The sequence below is a fragment of the Corylus avellana genome, chromosome 4 (assembly GCF_965113065.1).
Source record: "Corylus avellana chromosome 4, dhCorAvel1.hap1.2, whole genome shotgun sequence".
Taxonomy (NCBI): Eukaryota; Viridiplantae; Streptophyta; class Magnoliopsida; order Fagales; family Betulaceae; genus Corylus; species Corylus avellana.
This window is the reverse complement of record NC_142493.1, coordinates 30,071,780-30,099,640: the sequence shown is the minus strand read 5'-3', so window position 1 is coordinate 30,099,640 and position 27,861 is coordinate 30,071,780. Positions and strand designations below refer to the sequence as shown.

The following is a 27,861-nucleotide window of genomic DNA, read 5'->3' as shown; positions in this document are numbered from 1 at the left end:
TCAACCAAACTAAGCTATGAAAATGTCTAATCACTTCTCAACTTGCGGCTATTAGGAATTCAACGGTGATTTTCGTTACACATCTACGTACTCTTCATAAATTTACATTCGACATTTATTATTATTATTTCAATCAAACTGAATTAAGCTATTAAAGTTTCTAAATAATAACAAACAAAAAAGGAAAAAATCTGGATAATATACGATGGAAGGTATCAACTTCCAATTTCTCTGTACATAATAAATTAAGACACTATGTGCAAGGGGCACAGTGAACAAATGATGCTACAAAACACCCCTACAGATTCTAACAATATAGGCAAATTGAGGCTCAGTACGTCATCAGGCTTTGTATATACTCCAAAGGGAATTAACTTCCCTTAATCCCTTTCCCCAAAAATACTACACATACAATGTAACCCCTTTGATTTAAATGAAGTGAGAAGATTCCAGTTTCGCACACGTAGATCTAGGAATATAAACACTATATAACAACACACCCCCATCCGGAGCATCAGAGGTTGTCATGGCCGATAAATTTTCACGGTTTTTGTGACATGGACCCGGCAAAAGGGACACTTGGCTACGGCAGAAGAGCATCTGCTACAGAGTACATGGCCACAGGGAACGATTATTAGGTTGACTTCAGTGCTCAAACAGACACGACAAAGCCATGCTGCCTTTGCTGTATCGGCTTCTTTTGCAGCAACATCGGCTTTTTCCTGCAATTTTATTTCATAACATGACAAGATTTCAGTAGACTTGAGCAATCATAGGATTTGACAATCAGCAACCTCAATATTTAAAAATCTTCTTGATATGTAACTTAGAATGATGGCTTTCAACCAGTCAAAACCATTGGCCTGCAATTTTATTAATCACAGTAACTGGAACGCTGAGTTTCATTTCATAAGTGCCTTAACATTCAGGCCGGGGTAGTTCATGTTTAGGAAACCCAGATTCATACCTCCAAGTAGACCCTAAAATTGTCGAGTTCACGGGGCTGATTCTAATCAACCTGTGAACTCGACAATTTTAAATTGCACATTATTTTGTAAAAGTTAATACATGTCTTATGCCCCCTTTACCAATGTAGACTTGAACTGATGGATGAGAAACGATATAATTCTAAACTGCAAATTACAAACCTGCTCAAGCAAGAGTGCTGCCCGAGACTCCTGTAACTGTTCTTGCAAGGTTATAGTTCTTTGCAGTAGGGACTGCTGCTCCATATCCATATTGATCCCAGCTGAAGAAAGCATCTCGTGAACGGCCTGCACAAGTTCTGCAGGAGAGACTCTGCCATACTGAAGCTCTTTACCAGGCTGCAGCTGCCCACAAAGAAAACCCTCAGTTTAAGGTGTGATGACATCTGACCAATGCATAAGACATAACAGAATAATCAAACAATACTAGAAAGTCCAGTAGCCATGGGTTCAATCAAACATGACCATGGCCCAGGACAGGAGTTATGACAATCATTTCTCACCACATAAGTTTAACATCAAGGCAGCATATTACCTTATATTTGAAGCATTCTATGGGCCAGGAAAGTGCTATTTCATTTCTATATTCAAGTTTTCCACAACATGATTCCACCAATATTTTTTTTCAGCACTGAAAATTCGCTAGTGGAAATGAAACAGTTCTATTCCACAGAAATAGACCCAATGTTTTGCTACAGTTATAGTAGCTTAAAATATATTTAAGCTATACAAGAATGGTAATTGGGTAGAGAAAATACATAGAACAAATATAAAAAACAGGTAAAAAAACCACAAGAACCAAAAAAGAAAATTTATCTGTAAGGTTGATTACGCCTAAATGGGAGTCAACATTAACACCCATATGACTGATAGAAATCTATGCATCAAGAGGTCCTGAGCAAGAATGAAAAAGACATGCAGGGTGCAGGATGATAATATTGCAGAATTATGTGGATATATAAGTCTCTTTCCTTTTAATTGCAGTACAAGTTTTTTTTCCAAAAGAAGGAGAAACAGACAAAAGAGAAGAACCTTAATACATAATATAAATGGATGAAGAGAGGACCAAACCTGAGAAGATCTTGTTTTGGCACCACCAGAAATTTCGGGCACCTCAACATGCATCCTGCTACCAATTACTGACTGAGTACTATCCAGCAAGGTTGCCGAGGAAGCCTCATTGCCCGCCGATATGCTCCTAAAAGAGAAAACTTGTGAAGAAAGAACTGGCTTAGTCAGTTCTGGAGAAATTTCTACTTTGAATCTATAGAGTGCTTGGCCTGCACGTGGTCTAACATCCTCTGGAACTCTACCATATTTCAGCTTTTCTCCATTTTGAGACCGCCAAGCCACTATTTCTCCCGCATAGAAGGGTCTTAACGGGTGAAATTGTACTTGTAGGGCATCTTGAGGCAAAATTTCTTTGCCTATCACATTAGTGCTTCCACTTGTGGGTTCTCTCTTGTCAGTACAAAGCTTCAAAATATCAACAATTGCAGTCTCACAGCCTTCAGGACAGGAAAATAAAGATCCAATAGGTAACGGGGTTGGGGAGCCTAAAACCTGGCTCACAACAATCGCAATAACATCAACAACAGAAATATAGGCCGGTGGCTCAGCAACTAGAAAACAGGCATTTGACCTACTAACAAAGTAAAGAGTTCGATGTTGTGATCCGTCCTCCCACTCTGGAATAATGGAATCCTTAGCTGCACGTGTAATGTCTACAGAGTTTGGAAGAAGCAAAAGACGAGTATGGAGGCACTTAACAAACTGCAACTTCTCTGCAACAGATTCTAATGAATCTTTTACGGTCTCCAAAGCTAGATTACTGATTGCAGGAATGTGACTAGCCATACTATTTACAACAGTTTGTACAGCAAGCTGAAGTGATCTGCTGAAAAGCTTCTCTCTGATGGCTCCAACTGGAACCGATCCAATGTGTTGCAAAGCCTGTAGATGCTCCTCAGGATCTAGTTCCTGCAAACAGAAGCATATTTTACCCAATCAGCAGAAAAACCTACATCCACCACATCTGGGAGAAAAAAAAAAAAAAAAAGAACAAGTCACTAAGAATGCAGGAAAAGGACTTTCAGAATATCAAGCTACCTCTATCACTACATCAGAGAGCTTTTTGATACCCAGGACTATACATATTCTCTCCGGAAGATGTGGGTGAACAAATCTTAACCTGGAAGTGTCAATGCATTTGACATATCGGGAGCCATAAGCATCAATATATACACAGGCATTTGCTTGCACAAGTCTGCAGCCATCATCCGGGACTATTGCTTCTGATTTCCAGATGGACCCATCAGACTCAACAGTCTCACATACAAAATACAAAACTTCCATCACAGCACGGAGTTCATTTGGGTTTAAACGCTGATATCCACAAGCTTTCTGGAGATTTAAAAGGATATCCTTTGCAGAAGTAACTGATAGAACGTCTTGAAGTCCCAAATCTTTGAGAATCTTTACAAAAGGAAGATACAAAGAAGAAAGTTCAAATGCAAATGGGGACAAGTTAATTGTCAGACGCACAAAAAGAGAGTTTGCAGTCACCAAACGTGTTCCATTTGCAGCAGGCAGAAATGCCACTCTCTGCAACTCCATTATATCTGCATTAAAACAAAAAAACAAACAAACTATAAATAAGAAATGTAGAATTTGTTGAGGGTATTATTGTTGAAAAGGAGCAAACCAACTGAACTTCAGCTATTTCTGACTTATGATATATTCTCCACATCTCTATATGACCAAGTTGAATGGTTAATAGTCTGCATGTATGAGTTGGAAAATAAAAAAGAAACTTTCGATAAAAAGACACATTCAGTATATATTGTTTGCCTTATCATCTCTTGTATAAGAGGTCCTCTAGTGTAAAGTGTCTAAATTGTTCAAAGATCTATTATTATTTGTGAAAATGGATGAAGCCCCATCAAACTTGATTGGAAGCCACCCCATCATAGTTTTTCACTAAAATAATTAAAAATAAAAATAAACAAAATAAAAATAAAAATGTTAATAAAAAAATTAAAAAATGAAAGAGAAATCTACCTGAAGAAGAAAGGGAACCCCAAACCTTATCCAGATACTTCAAAACCTCACAACAAGCTTCATCAATGGTCATCAAGCCTGATGCAGTTGGCCAGTGAGCCAGAGTGTCCTCACCACCATTTCTTCCAATAACCTGGGGCACATTTTGTATTAGAACGATTGTTTGCATCAATAGTAATCTTGGAAAAATATAGAAGGAAATTGAGTATCTGACCTGCAAATGTTTTAGAACTGTAGAAAAAGCTGGAGGGCTCCTCAGGTGTAGTGCTCCCCAAGAGTACTCCGGAGGAACAACAGCTTGTTTAGAGATAATGGGCACACAACTCCAAGCCAGTGGCCAATCCTTGGACAGAATTGCTTCACTATATGAAGTGAGAACTCTCTTACCACCTTTTTTGCCTCCAAAATTTGGCAAGCCCAGTTCAGCAGGTATGCACGCAATTCTGCCAAGGAGATTACAGAAGTTGTTTCCATAAAGCACGGCAAAATTTGTCAAAATAGCTTCAACAACCGATCCGGCTAATGAACAAATTTCCATAGAAACTTCATTCTGAGAGTTGGTTATGTCCAACTCAAAAACATCCAAATTCCCTGATTTCATGCATTCACTTCCAAGAAGCTCTACTCTTTTGGCACATTCAAGTATTACATCTGCTTCTGTTGCAGTTCGAAGGCCAATTTTCCTCAAAATGCGAAGCCACCCATCTGTACTGAACCTTTCTCCTGGAAACTTTTTTCTCTCACCAGAGAAAACAGAAGTTAATAAAGCATCAGTGGGATCAAAGAGATCCTTTGGTCTAAACAGATCCGTGGAAAATTCATCAGCATTCCTCACAAATTTAGTTTCCCTCAAAGCTTCAACTAAAGAAGAATCAACCTGAAGATCTAGCCAGTTCATGTAAAGATATATCAATATATCTTCCTGTTCAGACTGAGGTTTTCCCTCAAACCCAGGCAATCCAAACCTTATCAAAATTTGTTGGTCGTGCAATTCAGAGACCCCAAGGGCTCGAAGTAATGAAAACTCAATTGAATCTGTGGAATAAGAAAGGCAACGCTCATCATATGGTTTAAGGAATGAATTTGAAGAGATCATACATTGATCTTCTACGTGCAAGCGAGTGTATGAACCCACAACTGTTTTATATATAGGTAGAGAACGTAAAATTTCAAGTTCTTCAACTGTGTAATTAGAGCTGTTAGAAGAGTAATCATTAGCAAAAAGGGTAAAAAGTTCATCTCGATCTGAAGTTGAAAGAGAAGCAAGTTCAGGGAAATAGCCAGCACTTTTAGCTGCAACAAGCTTGGAAGCAATAACTTGCCCTAATGATTGGCTGGAATTGGGGAGGAAACTGCACGGAACAGCGCAGTCGATGAAAGCTATATCATAAATGGGGATGTTACAGTGGTTCAACAGTGACAACAACCAAGGGTATTTGGTTCTGGCTGCTTCAAAAGCCGAAACATAGGATTGAACTACTCTAGTCTCAGAGGTGAGGTTCATAGGTAATACAGCTGGATCTCTTCCTGTTACACCTATTTCTGAGACACTATCTGCTGAGGTTGGAGAAGTAACTGGCGGTGGAATGAAGACCAAATGACGCTCCCTTACACGGCATAAGATGGGCCTCCCAAGAAAAGCAGGAATTATGGGCCAATCAGAAAAGAGAGAGAGGTCTTCCAGTGGCCATCTGAAACTTTTCCAAAAGAGTCTTATCCATTCAGGGGAAGGGCCACCTTCACCGCCAGAACTCGATGTTTTCTCCCACGAAAACCAAGGAGCCATATTTGAACCCATTACATGACTCACCCAGTTAGCATGGAAAAGTAGCCTCATATGACTAGCCAGTAAGTGAAGAGAGAAATTCTGTAGTCTTAACAATCTCTGAAGAGCAGGATTCGAAAAAAAATCAGCCAAGATTGATCTATCTAATATCTTGGGATGGATAAACTTTGCTGCTAACGGGCTCATTAGTTCCTGCTGATCCTTGTCTCCGTACCAAAGTTCAGTAACCCCCAACTTTGTTAGATGATTCGTTGCAGTTGGACATGGTAAACCTTTGAGCTCAGCAGCTATTGATAGAAGCTTCCGATCCACATTTCCACTGCTGCTATTACTGCTACTGCCAATGATGTTTCTTTGAACTAATGGCCCTCCACTCCGACCAATATCTTCAACAACTACCCGCCCAAAATCAAATATAGCCTTCCCCAAACTTGTCATCATTTCAAGAGCATCTCCGGAGCTGGCTGCACTCTCGGTGGACAACCCAGGAAAACTACCCACACGAGGGACTGAAACAGAAGTAGAACTACTATCCACAACATTAGATGCTCTATAAATAGAATTAGAGTTAATGGGGTTTAGTGATGCATCATCTTCAATTAAATTGGATGATCCTGGGAGCTGAATATCAGACAAGCAATACTCAAGAACATCCACATATGTATCAACGGATCGAAGAACAATAGATGTTGAAGAAACCCTTAGAAGGTCTCGAACCATTTTAGGTTTAATTTCTCGAACTGTAGCCCCCACAGCTTGGATCTCAGTCACCAACTCCCATGGTACTGAAAATACTGGGTAATGCTCCTTCACAAAGCCACAAACCGTAGCTGGAAGCAAATTACCACTCACCCCATTCCCTGGTTGTGAAAGAAACATCCCCTCTTCAGCCTTGACTAAATTTCCTGAGTACAGCTGCCACACAGGAAGGTTGATAACATGGACATAAAAAGGCTTTATTACCTGCTCAACTAGACATTCCCAATCTGCTTTAAGCACTTCTGTTGAAACTAAATTTCTGTCATTTCCAGTCTGATCAATCAAAGCATGCTTGCTAGACCTTGGCCAAAAGGAATAAATTTGATCTCCATAGGCCTTCAAAGGCAGACTAACTGCACGACCTGCATTTGACTCAATTCCAGAACTCGATGGGTCTCTTCTTAACTTTTGGATTTCCAGTATCATTTCAATGTAGGAGTCTCGAACACATGACATCAGTTCTCTGTTCCAGGCTTCAATTAAGTGATTTCCAGCATCAGGCTGTGCTGCTATCAAATCTTCCTTGTCTTGGTGCTTAAAAAGGAAACGACCGCCATTGTGACAAACAAGGAAACATCCAAAAACAGTGACAGGAAAATCTACTGCGCCAGACAAAGGAAGAGGTGACATCATAGGATTCGTTAAATAAACATCAGCAGGATTGCCATCTCGGGAAATATGAGCTGCAACTCCAGCAATAGGTGTTAAGTTGTATGACAGATAGCGCCTGCAATAACAAAACAATGCCAACAAACAAGTCAATTGAAAGAAAGCTGCAGAAATTTTTCTCAGAAACACAAAAGGGTGGGATAAATGATCAGATTGAGTTACTTTTGCCTCAGTTTGACTACTGTTCAGATACAATTAATTTCAACTACCAAAAAATAATTCAAAATACAATTTTGTAAGAAGAAGATGTGGAACAGGACACACAAACTAAGAGCTGCCAACAAAATTTCTTTACACCAATGAAATTCTTTTGCAGATAATCATGTTACCACGATTTTTGGAAAAGAACCAACAGTCCAGCGTACATTTTAAAAAGAAAGTGAAAGCGTGAATCATGGTTTTATGGTAATAATTAATTACAGAACTATCAAAATTCTGCTCACCGAGAACAGAAATACATCCTTCAATAAAATTTCAATGAACAAGAGACCAATTCCAAGGTCCAGAAGAAGGTTAGAGGATCATTACCAAAAAAGACAGAATATGAAGGTCTAACGATAATAGTCAAACAAAAAGATTCAGTCATTTATCAAATTGAAGAATAAGAACATTTCCAGTCAACTATTTATTCCAAAAAGCCTTTTCATGAAAACTTTACCATAAAGGTATTACTATTCTCAAGAACAAAACGAAAAATACCATAGATTTAAACAGCTATCTAATTATACTCAGTGAAAATGTTTTCATTGAAACTGGGAAAAAAATAACAAAAAAACTACCCAAAAAAAAGAAGTTCTCTATGTGTGTGCGATCAAGTGCCCCTGCAATTTTTGATAACGGGCTTATGACTGCAAATACTGATTTGTATGTGCTAAAACTGAATCCTATAAGACATAAAGACTAACATATTTTTAAAAGATTAAATATAAATATTAGATTAATTGCAGCTATCCACCCTAAACCATGAAGTCATTTGTAATGTTCACCCTAAACTACAAATTTTTGGAATCAACACCCTATTCAAGATTAAATTGCAGTGTCCACCTCACCAACCAAAAAAAAAAAAAAAATTAACAAATTAGTGGGCTGGTTTGGTGCACTAATAATATGTCAAAATTAACAAATTAGTTCTCATTAATTTTCAATGTCCACCCCAAACAGTCAACTAAGTTGTTAATATAACACTTATTGTGGATGATACTTACAAAAAAAAAAAAACACTTATTGTGGATGGCTAGGTGGACATTGCAAATTAATCTTGAATTAGGGTATTGATTGCAAAAATTTGTATTGTACGTTAGATATTGCAAATGACGCATAGTTTAGGGTGAAATTGCTACATTAACCCAGAAAAAAAAATATAAAATTCACCTTGCAATTTCAAAATTGCTGTGTTGTTTTAAGTTAGATAATGCAAATGATTGCAACAATTAACACCCCCCCCCCCCCCCCCCAATTAATAAAAAAAAAAGGATGAAGATATAAATTCACCTTTCAATTTCAAAATTGATGTGTTGTATTAAAGGAAAATGTCTTATACACACTTCGCTTTTAACATACCTATCAAGAGCCATATTTCTTGTTTGTCCAGAACCCAGGCTGAGTGCAACAAGCCATCGATCAACAACTCTAGTTCCTCCTTGGAAAATTTGCACATCTATTACTTGCAATTTTATTGCAGCACTTGAGCTACTAAATAACCTCGATATTTGGAACTTCCTCCACTTCTTTTCTGAAAAAGGATTCCTCATATGAACATATGATGAATCAACACAAACTGAATAATCCTGGCACAGCTCTGGGTTTCCCTCCTCCCATGTTGAGAATGACACCTGTTAATATATAAACTTGTGTAATATCATCCATAAGACAATATTACAAGAAAATAATAAAGAAATTTTTCACAGAGATTATTAAACAACCATGAATGATTCAGCTTTTCAGAAGTAATAGATACTCCTAGAAAACCAAACAAATTAGAAAACTAACTTAGCTCCTTTAAATTGTGAATAAACTAATAATAATTTAAGAAGTGCATCTTACACAAGTCAAAAAAATGAAGTCCTAATATATATAAGTGATGAATATCATTAATGAGCGCAGACAAACGCAACCCTAGTATAAGGATGTATACAAGAAACAACCCCCATTAGAAAACAAAGCCCATAAAAATCTATTGTCATTTAGCTAGGGACAAAATTATGAGCATCAAGATTGCAATCCCAAGATAAGGTCCGAGCATTAAAATCGCTAACCCTTGGATAAGGTCAAAGTAGATAACGAACGGGGTAATTTGATCAACATATTCAGAGCACCCTGCCTTTGACCAGAAAAAAAAAATGCACCACCCTGCCTTTGAGGACTTTAGAAGTGGCTTTGTTATTATGAAAAAAGGTTAATTTGATCATCCAATTAAATTCAAACTGTTGCTAAGTGCTGCCATATCTGATTTTCAGCTAAAAATTCCTCGTTCTTTTCCTTCTTCACTTCTCTTCTAAAAAGAGAAAAAATATAGGAAATATGTCCAAACATTATATTCTATAACCAATGGCTACAGATACTAAATGATTTGCTAAATCATTCATGACTGTTAATACCTGCAAAATTGACTTCAAGAATAGAAGTGTTCTAGATCCATGCTCCAAAAATCTGTCAGTTATTTGTTTTATTCTCTTTAATCCAATCTCCAGTCCATCTTTTAAACATTCTGACGACAATGGCATGCGGATAATGGTAGAATCTGATAGTGACCATGACATATTTTGACCAATCATCATAGGACTAAATTGATCACAAAATCGCCCAGTCAAATTAGTACCTGAAATACCAGAGAAAAAGTTGCAATTTTTCAATTCTGTTGATGCAGGAGACTAATTATAAAGATCCAAAGCATTACAAAAGTAACCATCCAAGAAAACTCGAGGACAAATCGCATTTTTTTCACTCACAACGACGGCATCACACCACTAATGATGGTGATATCGGCGCCGTCTATCCCCAATCATGGGCATAAAGCCCAATTCTCAGAAAGTTCACGATCAATAGAAGAAAACAAAACAAAAAAAGCGAAAGGAAGAAGAAGCAGAATGGGTAGGAAATAATCAGATGCAGTGAGAGGATGTGAGATGTAATTATGGCTTTGATACCATTTTGTAGGGTTTCCATATATGTGTGTGTGTGTAACATTCAATGTAAAGACCAAAATACCCCGGTAACATATTAACCCTAAGAAGCTCTTCTAACCCAACGACAACAATGTCACTTGTAAAAAAGTGCCGGATATTTGAGAATATGGCCATGAAAAAAGAAACATAGCAAGCAACCATATGAATGGTGTTGAGCAAGATACCTGTCAGTGAAAACATTTTTGCTGCAGGAGCACAAGCTGAAGGTAGAGCAAGCGCCAGACCACGAGGATCAAACATGTAAAAGTAGCCACCGGAAATAATTGATAGGAGATCACAGACGAAATAACAGCTAAGCAGTCCCAAACCATAGTTAAGAGTATCGCCCCGAAGTCTCCATGGAGGGAGGAGCTGGAGGCCACTTACTTCCTCTCTACTCAAGCTGACCCCTTCCAAAATGGCTACTAGGGCAGGCCCTTGAAATTCACCTGTACAAGTCACAATGCAAACAAGATTCAGAATAATGATTCAATTTATGATAAGGCTAGAAAAATGCTATGACCTACATATATGAATACCATATAAAACATAATAAACTTCAACAAATTAGATTGCACTCAGTTGCACCATGACTTCAGAAGTAAATTCCACTTTTTTTTCTCAACAGTTGCTAACCGCTTTACAGCATGGAAAGATATTTATTAAACTAATATACATTGCCACCTCTGCCAACCTGACATGGCTGATAGCCACAGCAACTACTAAAACTAGAGCTGTATTTTGAAGCTGAGAACCTCTGGATATGTCCGTTCATAATGAGGAACCACTCCTATAACATTAGCACATGCTAAGTAATAACAAACTCCAGTAATGGTATTGGTACCTAGATTGTGCTGCAGCAAAGACTGGCGAGGATGTTCCCTCTTATCAAAGATAAGGTGTAGCTTTTTGGCCTTGCAGCAATCTGCCAACTCAAGAAGGTCAAACAACAAGAAGTCATTGTTCCCATACAATGCCAAAAGCTCATTTATTCTAGCATAGTCCATGCATGACAAATCTTTAGTCATCTCTTCATCGACCAAAGAGAGGCAACGAAGCGACTGTATACCCAACCTGTTTGCCAGATCATTGCTGATACTTGGATGTGCAAAATGTTTCCCAGCAAGAGTATGGTTTTCCATCCATGGTGCATCATTGTACACAAGATCCCGTGCATGCCTCAGAACTCCAAAAGAATCTGGAATTAAGAATGGAGTCTCAGAAACCTCAAGCAATGGTTTGTCTGAGCAACAGTCTACAACAGCTTCAAGGACACAATGGACAAAACTTAACTGATCTGAGGACAATGGGAACCCTTTCACATCATTCTGCAAGCGCTGTAATACATTAAAATAGTCCCATACATCAAAACTAAGTCTGACACCTAATTCCAAAAGCAAAACTCTAAATTCCGATAATTCAGATGGAACAACAAACAAATAAGGAGAGAATTTGACAGGTGAATCAAATGCAAGTGCATTTGGAAATACAAAATCATCCCCAATCCAAACCCAGGAAACGCCAGTTAAAGCTGATTTTAGCACCATCAAATCCTCAGTACCAATATAATCTTGCAATTTTGAGTAAAGCAATGGTATCCCTTTTTGCAGTGCAACATCAAAATCAGGTTCCACCAAAGACTCTAACTTAAGCTGGCCGTAGAACTTGGATAGCTCAATTAACTGAGTGGACAAAACATCTATGGTTGGGCAATCCATCCAACCAAGTTTATGTTGTAGGTCCATTGAGCAGCATTCGCCATCTAGTATATGCATTGAACACGACACCATCCACATTTGTGTTTTAGGTCTCACTATGCTTGGGGCTGCTACTTGATTACATGATTTTAACCAAGGGAGTCCTTTCAAAGGTGGATCAACAGAAACAGGACACCAAGCAATAGCCTTCATTTCAGACCAAAATTCTTCTTCTGGTTTGTCATCAATCATGGTGCCTAAAAGAAAACTAGCATCAAGATTTTCTATACAATAGTTCTTATCCCCCTCGGAAGAGTCAACACACGTTGGATTACCATCTACAAGACTGTTGTTATTTCGTACCATGGGATCCTCTGATTCATCCCAATTTCCTGCTGCTCCATCAGTTGAGAGCTTTAATGCCAGAGCATCTAAACAGACAAGCAACTTCTTCCCATAACTCGGTGCTTCTGAGTCCCCAGCATCATGCATTAGAGAAACTGATCTAGCACAATCAAGCAAACCAGCAAAACCTAGAGTTCTTCTAAGCCCAAGGCTTACTAAAGTCTCCAAAGTTTTGGGATCTGAGAATCTGTCAGAAGGAAAGAAAACTTCACTGTGCAGCATCTTTCGCAGCTCAGGAACACGGGGATCATAAAGCCTGCCAAAGTATTATAATAAGAAATACATTCATATCAAATGCTTTTCATGATGCTAATACAAGAAGACTAACTGCCTGACTAGGATTAGTTGTCCAAACTATCATGCTCTCGTTTGCAAACATTTACCATAAGTTTGTCAAAATATTTTTGTCTGGGGATGCAAATTGCACACCACCACTTACTTTCAAAAGACACAGCATCTTACTCATTAAAAAAAAAACACATCATCCCAGACATTAAAAGGTAAAAGTAAAATAACTGCCATGTAGATAATCATATTAATCTCCAATTTATCTCAAGGTTTCCCATATAACCAAAACCCAATTTGAGGCCAAGATTATGAATCCCAGAACATAGAATATGAACTCAGATCTTGCAAACAAAAATAAACCAAACAAGAAATAAACCCACGAAAGTAAAGATGCATCAAAGCTACCCTTATCACTCTGATTAAAACAAAATGAAGCTACATAAGAAATAGATTTGAAAGGATGCAACAATCTTACCCTTGTCACTCTAACAAGTACCTCACGATATATTCATAGTATGCCCTATAAAGCAGCATAGATCATAAGGAAACTGCCAAAGGTGAACATTAATCCAGATTTATTTTATTTATGTAATATGAATCTATTCAGAATCATTCAAAAAAACAAAACTTAAAACTTCAGTGAACATTATTTCATTCAAATAACTCACAAAGACATAGAAGAAACCGCGTTGATTCCTTAAAAAGTACTTTATATTGAATGTCAGTAGTATAGTATATGATGTACGAGCCCATTTTTTTCAAATGTTCTGATAAGAGGGTAAAAAAAGGGGTTGAAACTGGCATTACTATAATAAAAGTACGCAAATTTTACCTATCAAAAAAAATATATAAATAAAAGTACGCAAATTTTAATCATCTAGAAATCAAGAATTGCATGAAAAATCATACCCAGATGGCTGTTGCCAAGATCCATTGGCTGCCAAAACAAAAGGTGTTGTGGAAAGTGCAGATTTAATAGAAACATCCTCTTCAATCAAAAGCTTCACATCATGTAGAATGGCTGAAAGAGCCTCCTGATGTGAAACAAATTCTGACATGCGGTTGAGCACGTAATCTTTGTAGAGTTCCACCCTGGAGGGTTCTTTAATCTCCAAATACCTTCTCAAAATGATTCTTTCTTTTTCCGATTCTGTGCGTACAAAGTCATCATTCAAAAGATCCTCGCACACATCATTAGGTTTAAGCCATTTGATAGGTTTACTCAAACTTACAAGCTTTCTACTTCTATATGACTCAAACATAGGTAGGCATTTGATGATGTCAATATGTGTGTCTTCAATATGCTCTTCAACGAACCACTTGGACTGAAGAATAAAACTCCGGAGTTCATGTAGCTCCCCTTCTGATGCATCACAAAAAAGCCCCTCAATATTTTCTAGTTTACCAGCAATTGCCAGAAACGCATTTATTATGCCAGTTGCCGTTGGTGACTGCACAAACTTTTCCAACTGTGGATGATCTATTGGTAGGTCATGCCTCAAAAATAGACATCCTACTTTCAGCAACAAAGAGGACATGTTCTCACTCCACCCATCATCTTTAATCACATTCGAATTTTCAACTAGTTGCAAAAGATAATTACTCCCAGCAGGCAAAATAGGCCACTTAGAAAACACAGAAAGGTTATCACAAGATGACTTCAGATAGCCCCACAGAAGTCTTATCCAGTCTAAACTTGGATGGCCCTGATGACCGGGAGTCCAAGTCACCTGTTTTGCCTGCTGCCACTCTGCTGGAAGTAATTTCAAAAAGAGTTTCTCCAGCAAATCGCATGAGAGAAAAGAAATATTCGAGTCCTTGCCAAGGGCTATGTCACATAGCTTGCCATGAATTCCCTCTGGGATTTCGCTGTCGACTAGTTGATGTGGAACTGAATCCTTGAGAAGACCATACTCGTCCCCCTGTGAAATATAGATTCTTTCACCAAACCCCTTCCTGTCAATTTTTGTAAATGACCCATCAGCAAGAGGCAATAATGGCAAACCACATAAACTATCCAAATGAACAGGTACTATTAAGTCAACTAAGCAATATTCAAGGGTCAAAATCATTGCATTCCGGTCCTTAAATCCACGTTTTCTATAAATCAACAAATTCCTTAACAACTGTGGTGTCAGGAAATGCAACGTAGGGCAGAACTCTCTGAATCTCTCTACAATTTGCTGAGAAACAGTTACAAGAGGTAGACCAGCATCTGATAATGCCTGTACAAGATCATCTGCCTTGTGGAAAGTAAAATCAGGAAAAACAGCTTGCTTGGTTGAAATCCACTGTCCCCCTCTTGCTTTTGTGAATAATACTCGAAGACCAAAATCAGCAACAAAAATGTAGAGATTCCGTATCATTGATGCCCAAGGTTCCAATCCTGTTGTTGTAGGCCATAATGAAAAAAACAAATCACAGGGGCCAACCTCCAATGCGACTTTCTCAAGTAAATGACCATAAGCAGGAGCAACAACATCTTCAAGGATGTAAATATTCCAGTCTGAGCGTTTTTTTCCACCACCTGCCATGTCATTACCAAACCAGATGTCCCTACGATTTGAGGACAATTCAAAATATGCATTAATATGTGCTGGAAGACCCGTGCTAATTGGCAGTGGCAAAAAGCAGAAGGCGCGGCCTTCGAAATCCTTTCTATCTTGAGTAGAAGCCGTAGGAACCTGAAACGAATCGGGAGTATTTATAAACAAATCCTCTGTCTTTGGGATGTCAATCAATTTCCTATCAACCTTGACAGAATGTAAATACGCAGCAACACATGCCCATGGGATAAAATTATAGGACTTGTCGTTAGATGTTGCAGGGTTTTTGTTAGCTAACCCACCACCTATACATTCACTTGTTATCCAACAGTGTGATATATCACCAGATGAGCTGTGCTCCGTAGTAATAATCTTTTGACATTTATATGGCAAATCTCTATCAATGGATTTGCTCAATTTCTTCAGGAAGTGGTCTTTATCCATTCCACTATGCTGATTTCCATTGAAGAAGCTAAACATATCCTGTAGTGCATTGGATTCAATTTGAGGCTCACTAATGCAATGCTTGTCCACACGACGTATAAGCTGCATTTCATGTCCAGGTCCGTCCTTCACAAAAACAGAGATAGCTTTCACATTCCGCAGAAAAAGCAGAGCATCAGACACAACCTCTGAGAAAGAAGAAAAAAGAGAAATGATATCTTCAGGGGCATATCCTTCTTTCTTTATTTGGCTTCGGGAAGCAACAGTCTCGGTCCTAAGTGGAAAACGGAATAAGGTTCCAGGAAATGGGTGCTGCAAATCACAACCAAAGTGTAAGTATGGAGAGAATTGATCAGGAAATTGTTCCAAGATCCTTCTACCGGCAAATCTTATTCGCAGGCCAGGGTGGGAGGGAGAAATCCCAGGCAAATTACATGCATGAGGATCAAACATAACAATGTTTTCCCCAGAAACAAATGTGGGGATATCTGTAAAATGATAGACACAATTAAAACCCAGCCCAAATCGTCCAATTGCAAACGGCTTCTCTAGTTTACTTTCTTGACCAATGCGTGAGATGGCATAAAGATCTTGAGGACTGAAAACAGAATCATTAAAACAGTACAATGCAGGGCCTTGCCAATCTGCCATTTCAGGAGAGAGAACAGACGAAGTCCCATATTGAGTTTTATCCAAGAGAAAGGTCACCTCAGAAGCTCCTGCATCCTCTGCATTTTGCACCAGCTCAAATAGAATCCCAGGTCCATCTGCATACATTTCAAGTATATGTTTAAGCCTCGTTGTCAAGGCTTCATGCTGTCCAAAAGCTTCTGCAGCTCCGGACAAACTAACATTCATTGAATCAGCACTCTCAGCTAGCAAGGTTCTACGAAGCGAGCAGACACCAAGTTTCTCAGCAACATCATTGGATATGTTCCCATGAACAAATCTATGAACTGTTCTCTGCATGTTCAAAGTCAAATTTGAGGCACCAAGAAGTGAGTTATCAGGATCTTCTGAGCCAAGCAACCAGGGAGCATCATTATAAACCAAGTCACTGGCAGGAAGTAGTCTGCCTGAAACATCAGGTAAATAGACCTTAACTTGCTGATCACAAAATGGAGCTTCAGCCAGATGCTGCACAATCAATATGGCTGCTCTGATTTCTGGTGCATCAAGAGGGGAGGAACCCTTCTTTGCAGCCATTCTACACAGAATATCAGCGTAATCAGTGGGCTTCAAGAATTCCCGAATGCCAAGTTCTAAAAAAAAATTCCTGAAAACTGCTAAATCAACTGGTATAACACGTATATAAGGAGCCAAATGAAGTGGACCATCAAGGACCACCTCGTCCGAGGTTGCAAATCCATCTCCCACCCATATCCACCGACACCCTTCAAGAACAGCCTTTACAATGTCCATCTCATCTGAGCCACTCAAGCCTGTCAGTATTGAGTATATCCTTGGCATTGACACGGCTAATTCTTGCCTGAGAACCTGATCATTCACTATCTCATTATTTTTTCCAAGCTCAAGTAGTTGTGCGGCAATCACACTTCCACCTGGCTGAGAAGACCATCCAAGTCCATATGATAGAGCTGTGGAAGAGCATTCTCCATCCAGTATTCGCATGCTCGCAGAAACAAGCCACAAGTCTGTTTGCAATCTTACAAGCTTGGGGGGAGCAACCATGGATGACACAACAGGCCATGGTAATGTCTGGAAAGGAGCAGAAACTAAAACTGGGCACCAGCAGATCATCCGGAGATCATTCCAGAACTTTTCAAGGTCAGATTTCAAGTTGCGAGGTCTGAATGCAGTTGCAGCTCGTGAGAACATTCTGCTCACTGTTCTTTGATCATCATTTGCTGGACTGGGTAGCCACTTCATAGCATTAGCTTCTAAGTAGGAGAGAAGTACTTTGCCTCTTGAATATGCAGTTTGTTGATCCTCATGCATTAATCGTTCCACCTGTCGAGCGCTTTCTATCACTGTCTCAGGAGATACAGACGTTCTAAGGCCCAATCCTTGCAGCATGTCCAGAATGCCAGATTCTTGGAAAGGACCACAAGGGAAATTATCAGAGTCTTCTAATAATGCATATAATTCTTCATTACGAGGATCATACAACATATCAGGACCCCTAAGAGAACCACTAAGGGTTGGGACAAATTCCAAACTTCTCAAGCATTCCCGGAGAGATAAGTCCTCAACACACAACTGTGGTAGGTTTTGCAAAACAGATAGCATGATATTGTCACGAATTTCAGGTTGCAACTCCCTGACTCTACTAAACACATGTTTTCGGTAGAAACAAGCCTTCCCCATTCTCTCAATTCCATAATACCTTAACAGAATCTCTTCTTCACGAGTCGAAGAGCCAATAATGAACTCACCTCCCAAAAAGTATTCAGGGACATCATATGGTGGTAAATACTTCCGAGGATTCTCTAGATCAGAAAATTGGATACCTTGAGAAGATCCTCCACCAGAGACTCTATAGATAGGCAGCATCTTGCAATTTCTAAGGTTAGCATCATCCATACAATCTCCAATATACCATTTTGGATCAAAAAGAAATCCACGAAGCTCATTCCTCTCTTCCACTCCCAAAATACGAAGAGTTTGCACAATGCTGCAACCATCTGAAGACACAACATCAAATATTGATTCCAAAACACCTGCAGCATCGCCATCACATACATAGTGACATAAATCTGGGTGTTCAACTCCATAATTGGGGTTTAGTATCTTGCATCCAATCATAGCAAGTATGTCTCGCATCTTAATGGAAAGTTTTGCTGCACTAATAAGTTTTGATTGTTTAGAAACTCTGTACAGATGCCCAGATGTGGATGGCAAGATAGGCCAATCACCACACAATAACAAGTTCTCACACTGATTCTGAAGATATTGCCACAATAACACAAACCATGATGAAGTCGGATGATCATGACAAGACTCTGGGTCCCAGAAAACTTTGCTTTTATATTTCCATTCAGCAGGTACAAACATAGGGAAGAACTGAAGGAAATAATGAACGGTGAAAATAACAATATTTGACCTTGATGACTTTGCAATACCAGAAAGTCTATTCAGTAGATTGAGAGGAATATCCCGATCAATTAATCTATTAGAAATTTGTTGAAGCAGCATGTACTCTAACTCGCTGCAAACAAAATAAAAGATTCCCTTTGTTGCTTCTGACAATAATCCGAAATCACCATTTGCCAAAGGAAGCAAAGGCAGATCATATGCATGTGTAACAGCTTCAGCATCTATTAAATCTTCGAGACAATATTCCAACAGTACAAGCTTGTAAGATTTGCTTAAAGAAACAAGATTTTTGCTTTCCCTAAGAAAATGGCGTACTGTATCAGGAGTTATCACTTTCTGCTTAACTTCAGAAGCATCTCTCAAAAGCATATTAACCAAAACATCGGGTAAATGCACAATAGGCATTCCTAGCTGCACCAGGGCCTCACCAAGTTCTTTACTTTTACTGAATTCCTCGTCATGAAGAAAAGCTTCAACTGGTGAAACCCATTTTCCTCCTTCAAGTTCTGAATACAATACAGGAGCATTGCGGATGTTTCTGTATATCTGCTCGACCAAAATATTCCATGGCTCTTCAAAAGAACCATTGGGCCATAAAGAATAATATAAATTTGATGGACCCAGCAACCCTTGCACACCAAGCAACAATTGTGTAAAAGTGGGAGCCACAACATCTTCTAAAAGAAGCCTGTTCCAGGTAGAACGAATTTTTCCACTTCTGTCCATGTCAGCCCCATACCAAATGCCACGACGGTTTGATGACACCTCAAAGTACCCATTAACTTGGACACTTAGTCCAGTTCTAACAGGTAAAGGAAGGAAACAGAATGCCCGACCAAGCTTAAGAACATTATTCTGTTAAAAATCAAATGCAATAACATGAGAATGTCTTGGTAAAAGGGGAAAAAAGAACAAACAAAAAGAGATCCAGAACAGGAAAATAATTAACTAAAAGCAACAAGTCGTTGGTTTTTCACAAGAGTACTCAGTCGGTCATTCCCACAATCATGCACATCGAACAACATGAGAATTATTAAGACAGAACAAGCAAAACAAACCTTCTAAGCAATAAATATGAAATAAGATCCACATGCATAACTAATTCAAGAATCCTGAACTAACAACCTAAGTTTGGGTAAGCACCAAGAAATACTGCAACAAATTTAAAACCAATATAAATATTGCAACACAAACAAAACAAAAAACTAACATCAGAAACAAATATTTGTAGACAAAAAATGATATTTCAGCCTAGTGAATCATGCACCAGGAAAATTACAACAAAAAATAAATTGAGTTCCCATACATAGCTAGTAAGATAGTGTTGTGATAGTACAGAAGATAGAAAAAGACTGCCACTTTTTAAGCAGATATTTGGATTTTCTATATTTTATTTCTTACAACTGATTAAGCAATACACATCTATTTGGCTAAAATTTCCTACTTTCCCAACATGCTAGTTTCCTTCCCTATGTATTGAATAATGCTACACACACTCCCACTTCCACACTCTCACTTTCACATTTCCTGACATGGCTTTTAAAATAACCATTTGATCAAAATCCAATAATGATTCATTCCAAATCCAATAGTAATTTTAAAAGCCGGGTCATGGAGTGTGAGAGTGCGAGTGTGGAAGTGGAAGTGTATGTAGCATTACTCCTATGTATTATATATATAATTTTGAATCAAAGAACTAAAATTTTCAAGCTTATAAGACAACAAGTTTAACACAATCCGAAAACCAGCCAACACTAATCCTCTCCATATCCATGAGGAAACCATTCTTAGCATACAACAAGATAACCAGACTACCCTGAAGCACTATGGAACCTCTAGCATCAGTCACTTGCTCCACAAAATAAGAAAAACAATGGAATTGGAACAAAAGGTGGACTACCAAATGGAGGGTCTGAATTTGGAACCCAAACCAAGCAAACTTTTTAATAGACTTCAGCTAAGATGTTTAGTAACGGTATGGAGAGACATTTTTCCCATCTTTTCCCAAGTTTTTCTCAAAATGCTTTTGGCCAATTTCATGGTGTTAAAAAAAATGGCCACTCATGAAAATGAATCATGAGGATCAACTCTTATCCAAAAGTACACTTCCATCAAAATGGATTTGTCATAAAAAGGCAAAGGCTCATTTACACTACCATACAGAATTAGCACCAGTAATAAATAGCTTGAAGCATATGCAACAAGTAAACTCCTTTACCGTTTAAACTGCATTAGAGATCTCATATTTGTATCACACAAATATAAATTCCAAATTTGTTCATACTCTAATTTCTAATTTTTCTACAGTTTGCAAACTCAAAAACTATCAAAATCATCTTGGAGACCAACAACCATGTCTACGACCATCTTATATTGCCAACAACTATACCTTTGCAATATATATATCTATAACATGATCTATTTCACTTCCCCACCTTTTGTGGGGGACTGAACAACAAAGTTCCCCATGCTTATTCATAAGTAATACACAAGTGACACACCCATACAGGACTGAACCATGACCTAGCCCTGACCCATTACTTATGGGGGGAAGATGTCTCTTGATTTCCAGTGCTTACTTAATATTACAACATCGCAAAGTTATAAGCGATGAATGACACGGAATATCCTCTAAAGTTTCACATGACAGGTTCACAAAACACTCTTTCCTGCTAGACCAAAAGCTAAAATGGCAAACCAAAGTATTAACAAGGGCCAAAAAGATATGACATACCAGCTAATAATATCAATTTAAAATGCGGTAAAAGGCATTATATCTAGCTTATACCATCAATCTAAAGTCGATCATATGGTAACAATAGACAAATATATAATTGGAAGTTTCCTAAATAAAATCCCATTAGATGGTAACAATGAACAAAATATATAATAGAAAGATTTTGAAAAGCTTCACATACTGTAGCATAACTACTCGAAGCAACAATGTACGTTAGTGAAGGTTTATATTCCCATTTCTAGGAACAGATGCATATAACATGCCAATAAAGTCTAAAATTTATATCGTTGAATTGAAAATGTTCAAACTAGTAGCAACACAAATAGTCAATACTGTACAACATCCCACACACTTGTGTGTGTGTGTGTGTGTGTGTGTTTGTGTGTGTGAGTGAGAGATAAAAAGAGAGAGGGAGAGAGGGAGGGAGACAGAGAGAGAGAACTATGGTTGCAATAGAAGAGATTAAAAACTTGAATATTGCAAATTACATTAAATGAATCATCTGATGTGCATGCTGCAACTGATGCCCATGGCAGAAAGTGAATATCATATTCTTTGGATGCAGTAGAAGCGAAAGAACCAATCCTACTGGATGCTGAAGCCATTGTTTGCACTATATAAAAACTATCCATCCTCTTCTCAGATTGGGTTCCAATTGTTGCTTCGCTCAAGAAGTCCAATGAAAAGGCATCCACCATGTTATCAGTAGAATTTATTGACTTTGATAACCTCAGTAGTGCCTGCCGATGCCCAACAGTATCATTGTTCACCGAACTCACTGAGCAAGAATAAAGCTTCGTCGGCTCGGGTTCTCCAACATCCCACACATACATTTCAATGCACATAACACTTTTGAGAAAGAGTAGTGTGAAAACTCCTTCCTCATAAAGCTGAACAAACATGGAAGAGATGTCATCTTCCACGTACGATTGCCTCGAGAGATTACTTCTGACTGCCTGATCTGCATTCCTCAAAGGGAAACGGAATAAAGTTCCAGCAAAAGGAAGTTTCATGTCACAACCAAAAGCACAATATGGAAAGAATTGGTCTTTATATAGTGAGATGGCTGAAGAACTAACATAGTCAATTCGCTTTCCAGGATTTGCTACAGAAACCTTAGGAAGGTAGAAACCCTGAGGATCAAATAATACCACATTCTTGCCACTCACAAACGAAGGCAGATCAGTTAAATGATACACCGAGTTGAAGCCAACCCTAAAAAGGCCAATTATCAAAATAAAGTCAGCAAAAATAATGAAATCCTGGACAATTACACCAACAATAGATTGTAATATGATACATCTAGTAGAGGAGATAGACTATGAATAGCAGAACTGGGTCTTTACATCTAGATACAAAACAAAACATTTATTGGGTCCACAGTAAGATTGCTGTTAAGGGTCTTGGGAGTTTTCATATATATAAGATCAAGTCTCGCGGCACTTTTCACATCTAAGTTGTAGACTATAAGAAAATAATCTACAATGCCAAATGGCAAGTTACAACATGCATAGATGAATAAATAGATGAAAGGGAAAACAAAAATCAAAGAAATTTAAAGAAATAAAGCACAACACCGAAAAGTAACAGAAAACCAAAAAGGAGAAAGAAAAAAGGAAGGGAAATAGGAGAGCGAGAGAGAGAGAGAGAGAGAGAGAGAAATAAGGTAGAAAGAAGATATTATATCTCTACTCACAGCGTAAGTCTAATTTGATACTCTACATTGTGCTTGGAACTAGAGTTGGGTAGAATGGGATTTACTTCAGTCTAGCTGAATTGATTTGTTATCTATTGCAACTGTCTGGAACAAAGGTATATCAATCCATCATTCCATTCTGTTGTGGAAAAAAAAAAAAAGAGAACAAATTTCCCATCATGTCCCAAATGAACTGGAAAGGTACATCCCATTTTCTCTCAAATATTCAGATCACTTCCATCCTTTCTAAAATTTTGCTTCTCACTCCTTGCAATTACTGCAACAATTGTACTCTCACACTTACCAAAACCAACCTCCCCATACCACCCAGGACCCACCTGCCCCTTCCATCAACTCCAAGACACCCTCGACTACAGCTGCATCCAGACAGCAAAGCTGAAATCAGTTATTACTGTGTGCAGGGGAGTGTGAGAGAGAAAGTATACGTGTGTGCGCGTGTCATAGAGAGAGGAAAACAGCAGACGAATGGACAGAGGTAGTTTCAGCCAAGGACAAGGTCGAGAAAACAATTGAAAGCTCAACAATTTTGAGTTGATGCGGTCAGATTCTAATTGCAAAGGTCTTGATTCAAATGAAATCTATATCCATAGTGATTTCAAACACAAAAGTCACAAAATAGAATTTGAACTAAACCATTTCCAATTTCCAAATGTTCCCGTGTCTGTTACAAAACATCCATACACGACATAAGATATAAGAGATGCCTAATAAGCTTTTCTTTTTCAGATAGAAGCCTTATAAGCATTTTTCTGCATGAAAATTTCTTTTTTTATAAGCAAACATTTTTCTCATAGGAATAACAATTACAACCACAACAAGAAATAAGGAACCCCTTTACTAAGCAGTCCCCTCCCCTCGACTTTTATTATAGACATCAATAGTTACAAACCAAAGTTGTCCAAAGCCTTTATGCTGATTAATGGCCACTTTCTTGACTTCAGTCTAGACCTTTGCGGCATTCTTGTACTTGGTCTTAAAACTACAACACTTAGTGCCATCATAGTAATTAAATAGACTTTATTGGCGCCTCCTGGAAATAGGTCTTGGGCCGAAGGTGAAGGAAATTGACATCGCATTGCACTCTAAAAGTAAAACTTAGTTGTGACACCTCAAAAAGTTGGTCTCACATTGAGAAGATGAATTGTCCATATAGAGTGAGTGAATTATAGAGGAACTCATTGGTGCTTAAGTCCCACATTGGCTCTTGACTAGGTGAGATTGGGCGTTATAAGCAATTCTAGGGAGCTTCAATTGCTAATTAACTAGTCCTTTTGAAGTGTTAGCACAGATGTGGCTAGCTCTTTCTCTGGGTCATTATAAATGATATCAGAGCAACCTACTTTTACCATGTGGCACTGCATAGTGTGGGCCCTGAGGAGGACATCAAGGATTTACGTAAGGGAGATTGTGACACCCCAGAAAGTTAACCCCACATTGGGAAGATGAATTGTTCACATAGATTGGGTGAACTATAAAAGAGATCATGGATGCTAAGTCCTACATTAGTTCTTTATTGGATGAGGTTGAACTTTATAAGTAGTTCTAAGGAGTTTCAATTACAACTTGACTGATCTTTTTAAAGTGATAGCACAGATGTGGCAAGCGTTTTCCCTAGATCGTTACATTAGTAGAATTTCTTACGACAAAAATGAATTACCATCGGAAAAGGGCAAATATTTTTCCCTGCACATAGTAATGATTCCTCCGACAACATCAATACGTTTGCTGGATCTCTCCCTCTAACAGTCGGTTTTGTTGGAAAGTCAACAGGCTTTCTACTGACCGACAGGAGCTGATTCGGTTCAATACTCAACCCCCTTGGTTGGTTGGATGGTTGGTTACCAAACCAATAGCCGCTGATAAGGTTTGAATACCGACCAAGGGGTTTGTGCTCAACCCTACAATAGTCCAACCTATAGTGAAATTAAGATATCATTCTAAAAACCATCAACAACCCATCTCAAAAGGCTCACTTGCACCCTCAAGTTCCACAATTTTATCATCAACACCATGGCTTTCCTCTTCCTTCTTTCTTCTTTTTCTCTTTCTTCTCTCCTCTTAATAAGTTACACATATGCTTAATAGGTGCTCAACCATGACCACACCCTTCACCACCTCATCTTTGTTATTTTCGTCCAAATATCTTAATTTGTACTAAATGAATTTGATCTTAAATTTTCATATAGGGATTGTCTTCATTTTCCATTGTTTTCACTTATATACAAGTGTTAGCAATATATAATTATGTGTGTGTGTGTGTGTGTACACAACACATATGTATATATCTATATACAGGCCCTCCTGACGTGATTTCTGCCCTCATTACTATTAATTACACTCCTAGAGCTTCCACCACAGCACATCCAAATCTCTCAAAACAATCTAAACTAGCATGTATCGGATGCCCATGAGAAGTAGAATAAGGTTAAGCAGTTATCCTCACAATGCATGGCATTAGTTTTTTTTTTATAAGTGGTTATCCTCACAATGCATGGCATTAGTGCAGGAACCAGCAGCAAGAAATGAATGAGCACGCCTGTACATGCTATTTGATTATAAAAAAATAAAAATAAAATAAAAAAATCAAGACAAAATGATATGGAGACACGCAAAATCAATGGATGTCACCGCTTATAATGTATATGTACATTCAAAATAAGAATATTTTGAACTTTTGCAAGAGCTGTTTGAAACTTGAAAGGAAATCATATCCCTAACAACCTGTATATTTAAAGATTCAAACTCTAAATTCCGTTGCTTTTCTAACTGAACGAATTTCTATCAAACAACAAACACAACCACGCACAGAGCGCACATATATATCACGAGCGAAATTGGAGAAATTACCCGAATCGGCCGGTCTTCCACGCCTGCCCATGCTTACTACTCCCACCGATCCTCGAAATACTAACGAAATCCTCTTCGGTGAAAACCGCGTCGTTAAAGGCCAAGAGCGCCGGGCCTTGCCACTGCGCCAAGGCGTCAGACAAGAGCGACTCAGAGCCATGGACACGGCGGTCCAGGCAGAGCCGGACGGTGGTGGCGCCGGCATCGTCGGCGTTCTGTATGAGCTCCTTGAGGACCGTGGTCCCCTCCGGGTAGTTCAACAGCACCTCCCGGATCCGCCGGGTGAGGTCAACCTTCTGACCGAAGTCTTCCAGAAAGATAGACTCCGGCGTCGCCGGAGAATCCATCTTTGTATTCTTCTCCGGCGAATATGAGACTTTCGTGTTCGGGGAGGTGTCCGAGGTTAGACCATCGGAATGAAGCTAAAACCACAGGTGAACCTGTTGAGATTTGCGTGAATCGTGTGTTACCGTGGTGAGCAATTTGGAGAGAAGGCACCGACGAAGGTAGAGCCTCCTTTTTGGCTTCGGGTGAGCTTTCTTTTTCTTTCTCGTTCTTGAATGGGTCGACTTCTTTTACAGTCCGTAGTTCCTAGTTTGCACCGTAAAAGAAGCTGCGTTTGATGGACTATTTGCTAGTCACTAAAAATATTTATTATTTGTTACAAAAAAAAAAAAATATATATATATATATATATATATATATAATCCCGATTTCCCGAAAATAAATTATCCCTATTAAATAGTTAAAATCAAATCAAAAATAACTGAGCCTGAGGTTAAGATATAGGGTTTAAACTTTAAACTTTTTCATATTTCTTATCCCTTTTAATTGATTCATCGGGTCTTATATTCAAAATTCAATGTTTTTGGGTCATGTACGATGATAATTGGAATGTATGGCCCAGTGGGTACGTATTGATTAGTCCACACATTTATGCGAGCCTAGGAAATAGGCATGTTGTCACCAAGAGTCTGGGACCCAAAAAATGAGAAGAAAAAAAAAAAAAGTATTTCTTTCCTTGTTTAGGATATGTTATTTCCATATGTAGTTATGTGTGAGTGTGACCAGATGATCGGGGCATATGCTTGGTTTATAAAGAGGCCTCACCATCGATGGCTAGGCGCCAGATGGCGGGCGACGAGCAAGCTGAGATAGTTCTTGCAGGAGCCCAAGCCCACGGCCATGCATGGCGATCTCCGTTGGTTTTGCAATTTCTTACAATGGGCTTGGGCCTTGGGGAGAAAGAGGGGATTCGAGTTTGGGATGGAATTGGGGGATTTGAGGTTATGTTAAGTTCAACGTTTTCCCTTTTTCTTTTTTTCTTTTTTTCTTTGTTTTAAATGCCCACCCAGATCGTCCCCAAGAGGTAGCTCAATCGGCTGGAACCACACTTAATGAAGTGGAGGTCACTAGTTCGAATTCCCCTCCCCCTCTTGTGTGGACATGTCAAAAAAAAAAAAAAATGCCCACCCAGATCCTCTTCATTTTAAATGAAATATAGGAGATCCAGTTAGTGTAAATTTGAGGGATAAAATTGTCATTTTATTTATTTAACAATTTTGCCACTCAAATGTGCACTAACCGAATCCTTCTCAGTTAACTAGTTGCTTAATATCTTCGTTGAGGTGACAATTTATAGGCCTAGATCTTTTTTAAGAAAGTTATTAAGTGTCTTTTTAAAAAAAAAAAAAAAAAA

At 38.5% G+C, this 27,861-nt stretch overlaps 1 protein-coding gene across 4 annotated transcripts; it reads right to left on the bottom strand.

Annotated features, from left to right (window-relative positions):
* Positions 1-180: 180 nt before the first annotated feature.
* Positions 181-26,751, bottom strand: LOC132178626 (Zinc finger, C3HC4 type (RING finger) family protein). Of its 4 annotated transcripts, none has more exons than XM_059591089.2 (13): positions 26,163-26,751; positions 22,087-22,813; positions 13,724-19,716; positions 11,269-12,782; positions 10,610-10,873; positions 9,858-10,078; positions 8,821-9,092; positions 4,261-7,318; positions 4,047-4,179; positions 3,096-3,607; positions 2,058-2,966; positions 1,149-1,331; positions 181-722 (listed from the first exon to the last, which is right to left on the bottom strand). In XM_059591089.2, exons 1-13 carry the CDS (start codon positions 26,507-26,509, stop codon positions 525-527), a joined length of 14,331 nt encoding a protein of 4,776 aa, XP_059447072.2. In that variant the 5' UTR covers positions 26,510-26,751; the 3' UTR covers positions 181-524. The 4 variants fall into 4 exon arrangements, with proteins under 4 accessions (XP_059447072.2, XP_059447073.2, XP_059447074.2 ...); XM_059591090.2 differs by having other exon boundaries at positions 1,149-1,325; XM_059591091.2 differs by lacking the exon at positions 26,163-26,751 and having other exon boundaries at positions 22,087-22,559; positions 22,678-22,761.
* Between the last annotated feature and the right edge of the window lie 1,110 nt (positions 26,752-27,861).

Bases quoted from the DNA above. Each gene is read 5' to 3' on its own strand.
- LOC132178626 (XM_059591089.2), bottom strand. From the start codon at position 26,509: ATGGATTCTCCGGCGACGCCGGAGTCTATCTTTCTGGAAGACTTCGGT. The intron at 22,814-26,162 runs GTAATTTCTCCA...TGGCCTTTTTAG, and splicing joins TGGAAGACCGGCCGATTCGG to GGTTGGCTTCAACTCGGTGT. The intron at 10,874-11,268 runs GTACCAATACCA...TGACTTGTACAG, and splicing joins TTTGCTGCAGCACAATCTAG to GTGAATTTCAAGGGCCTGCC.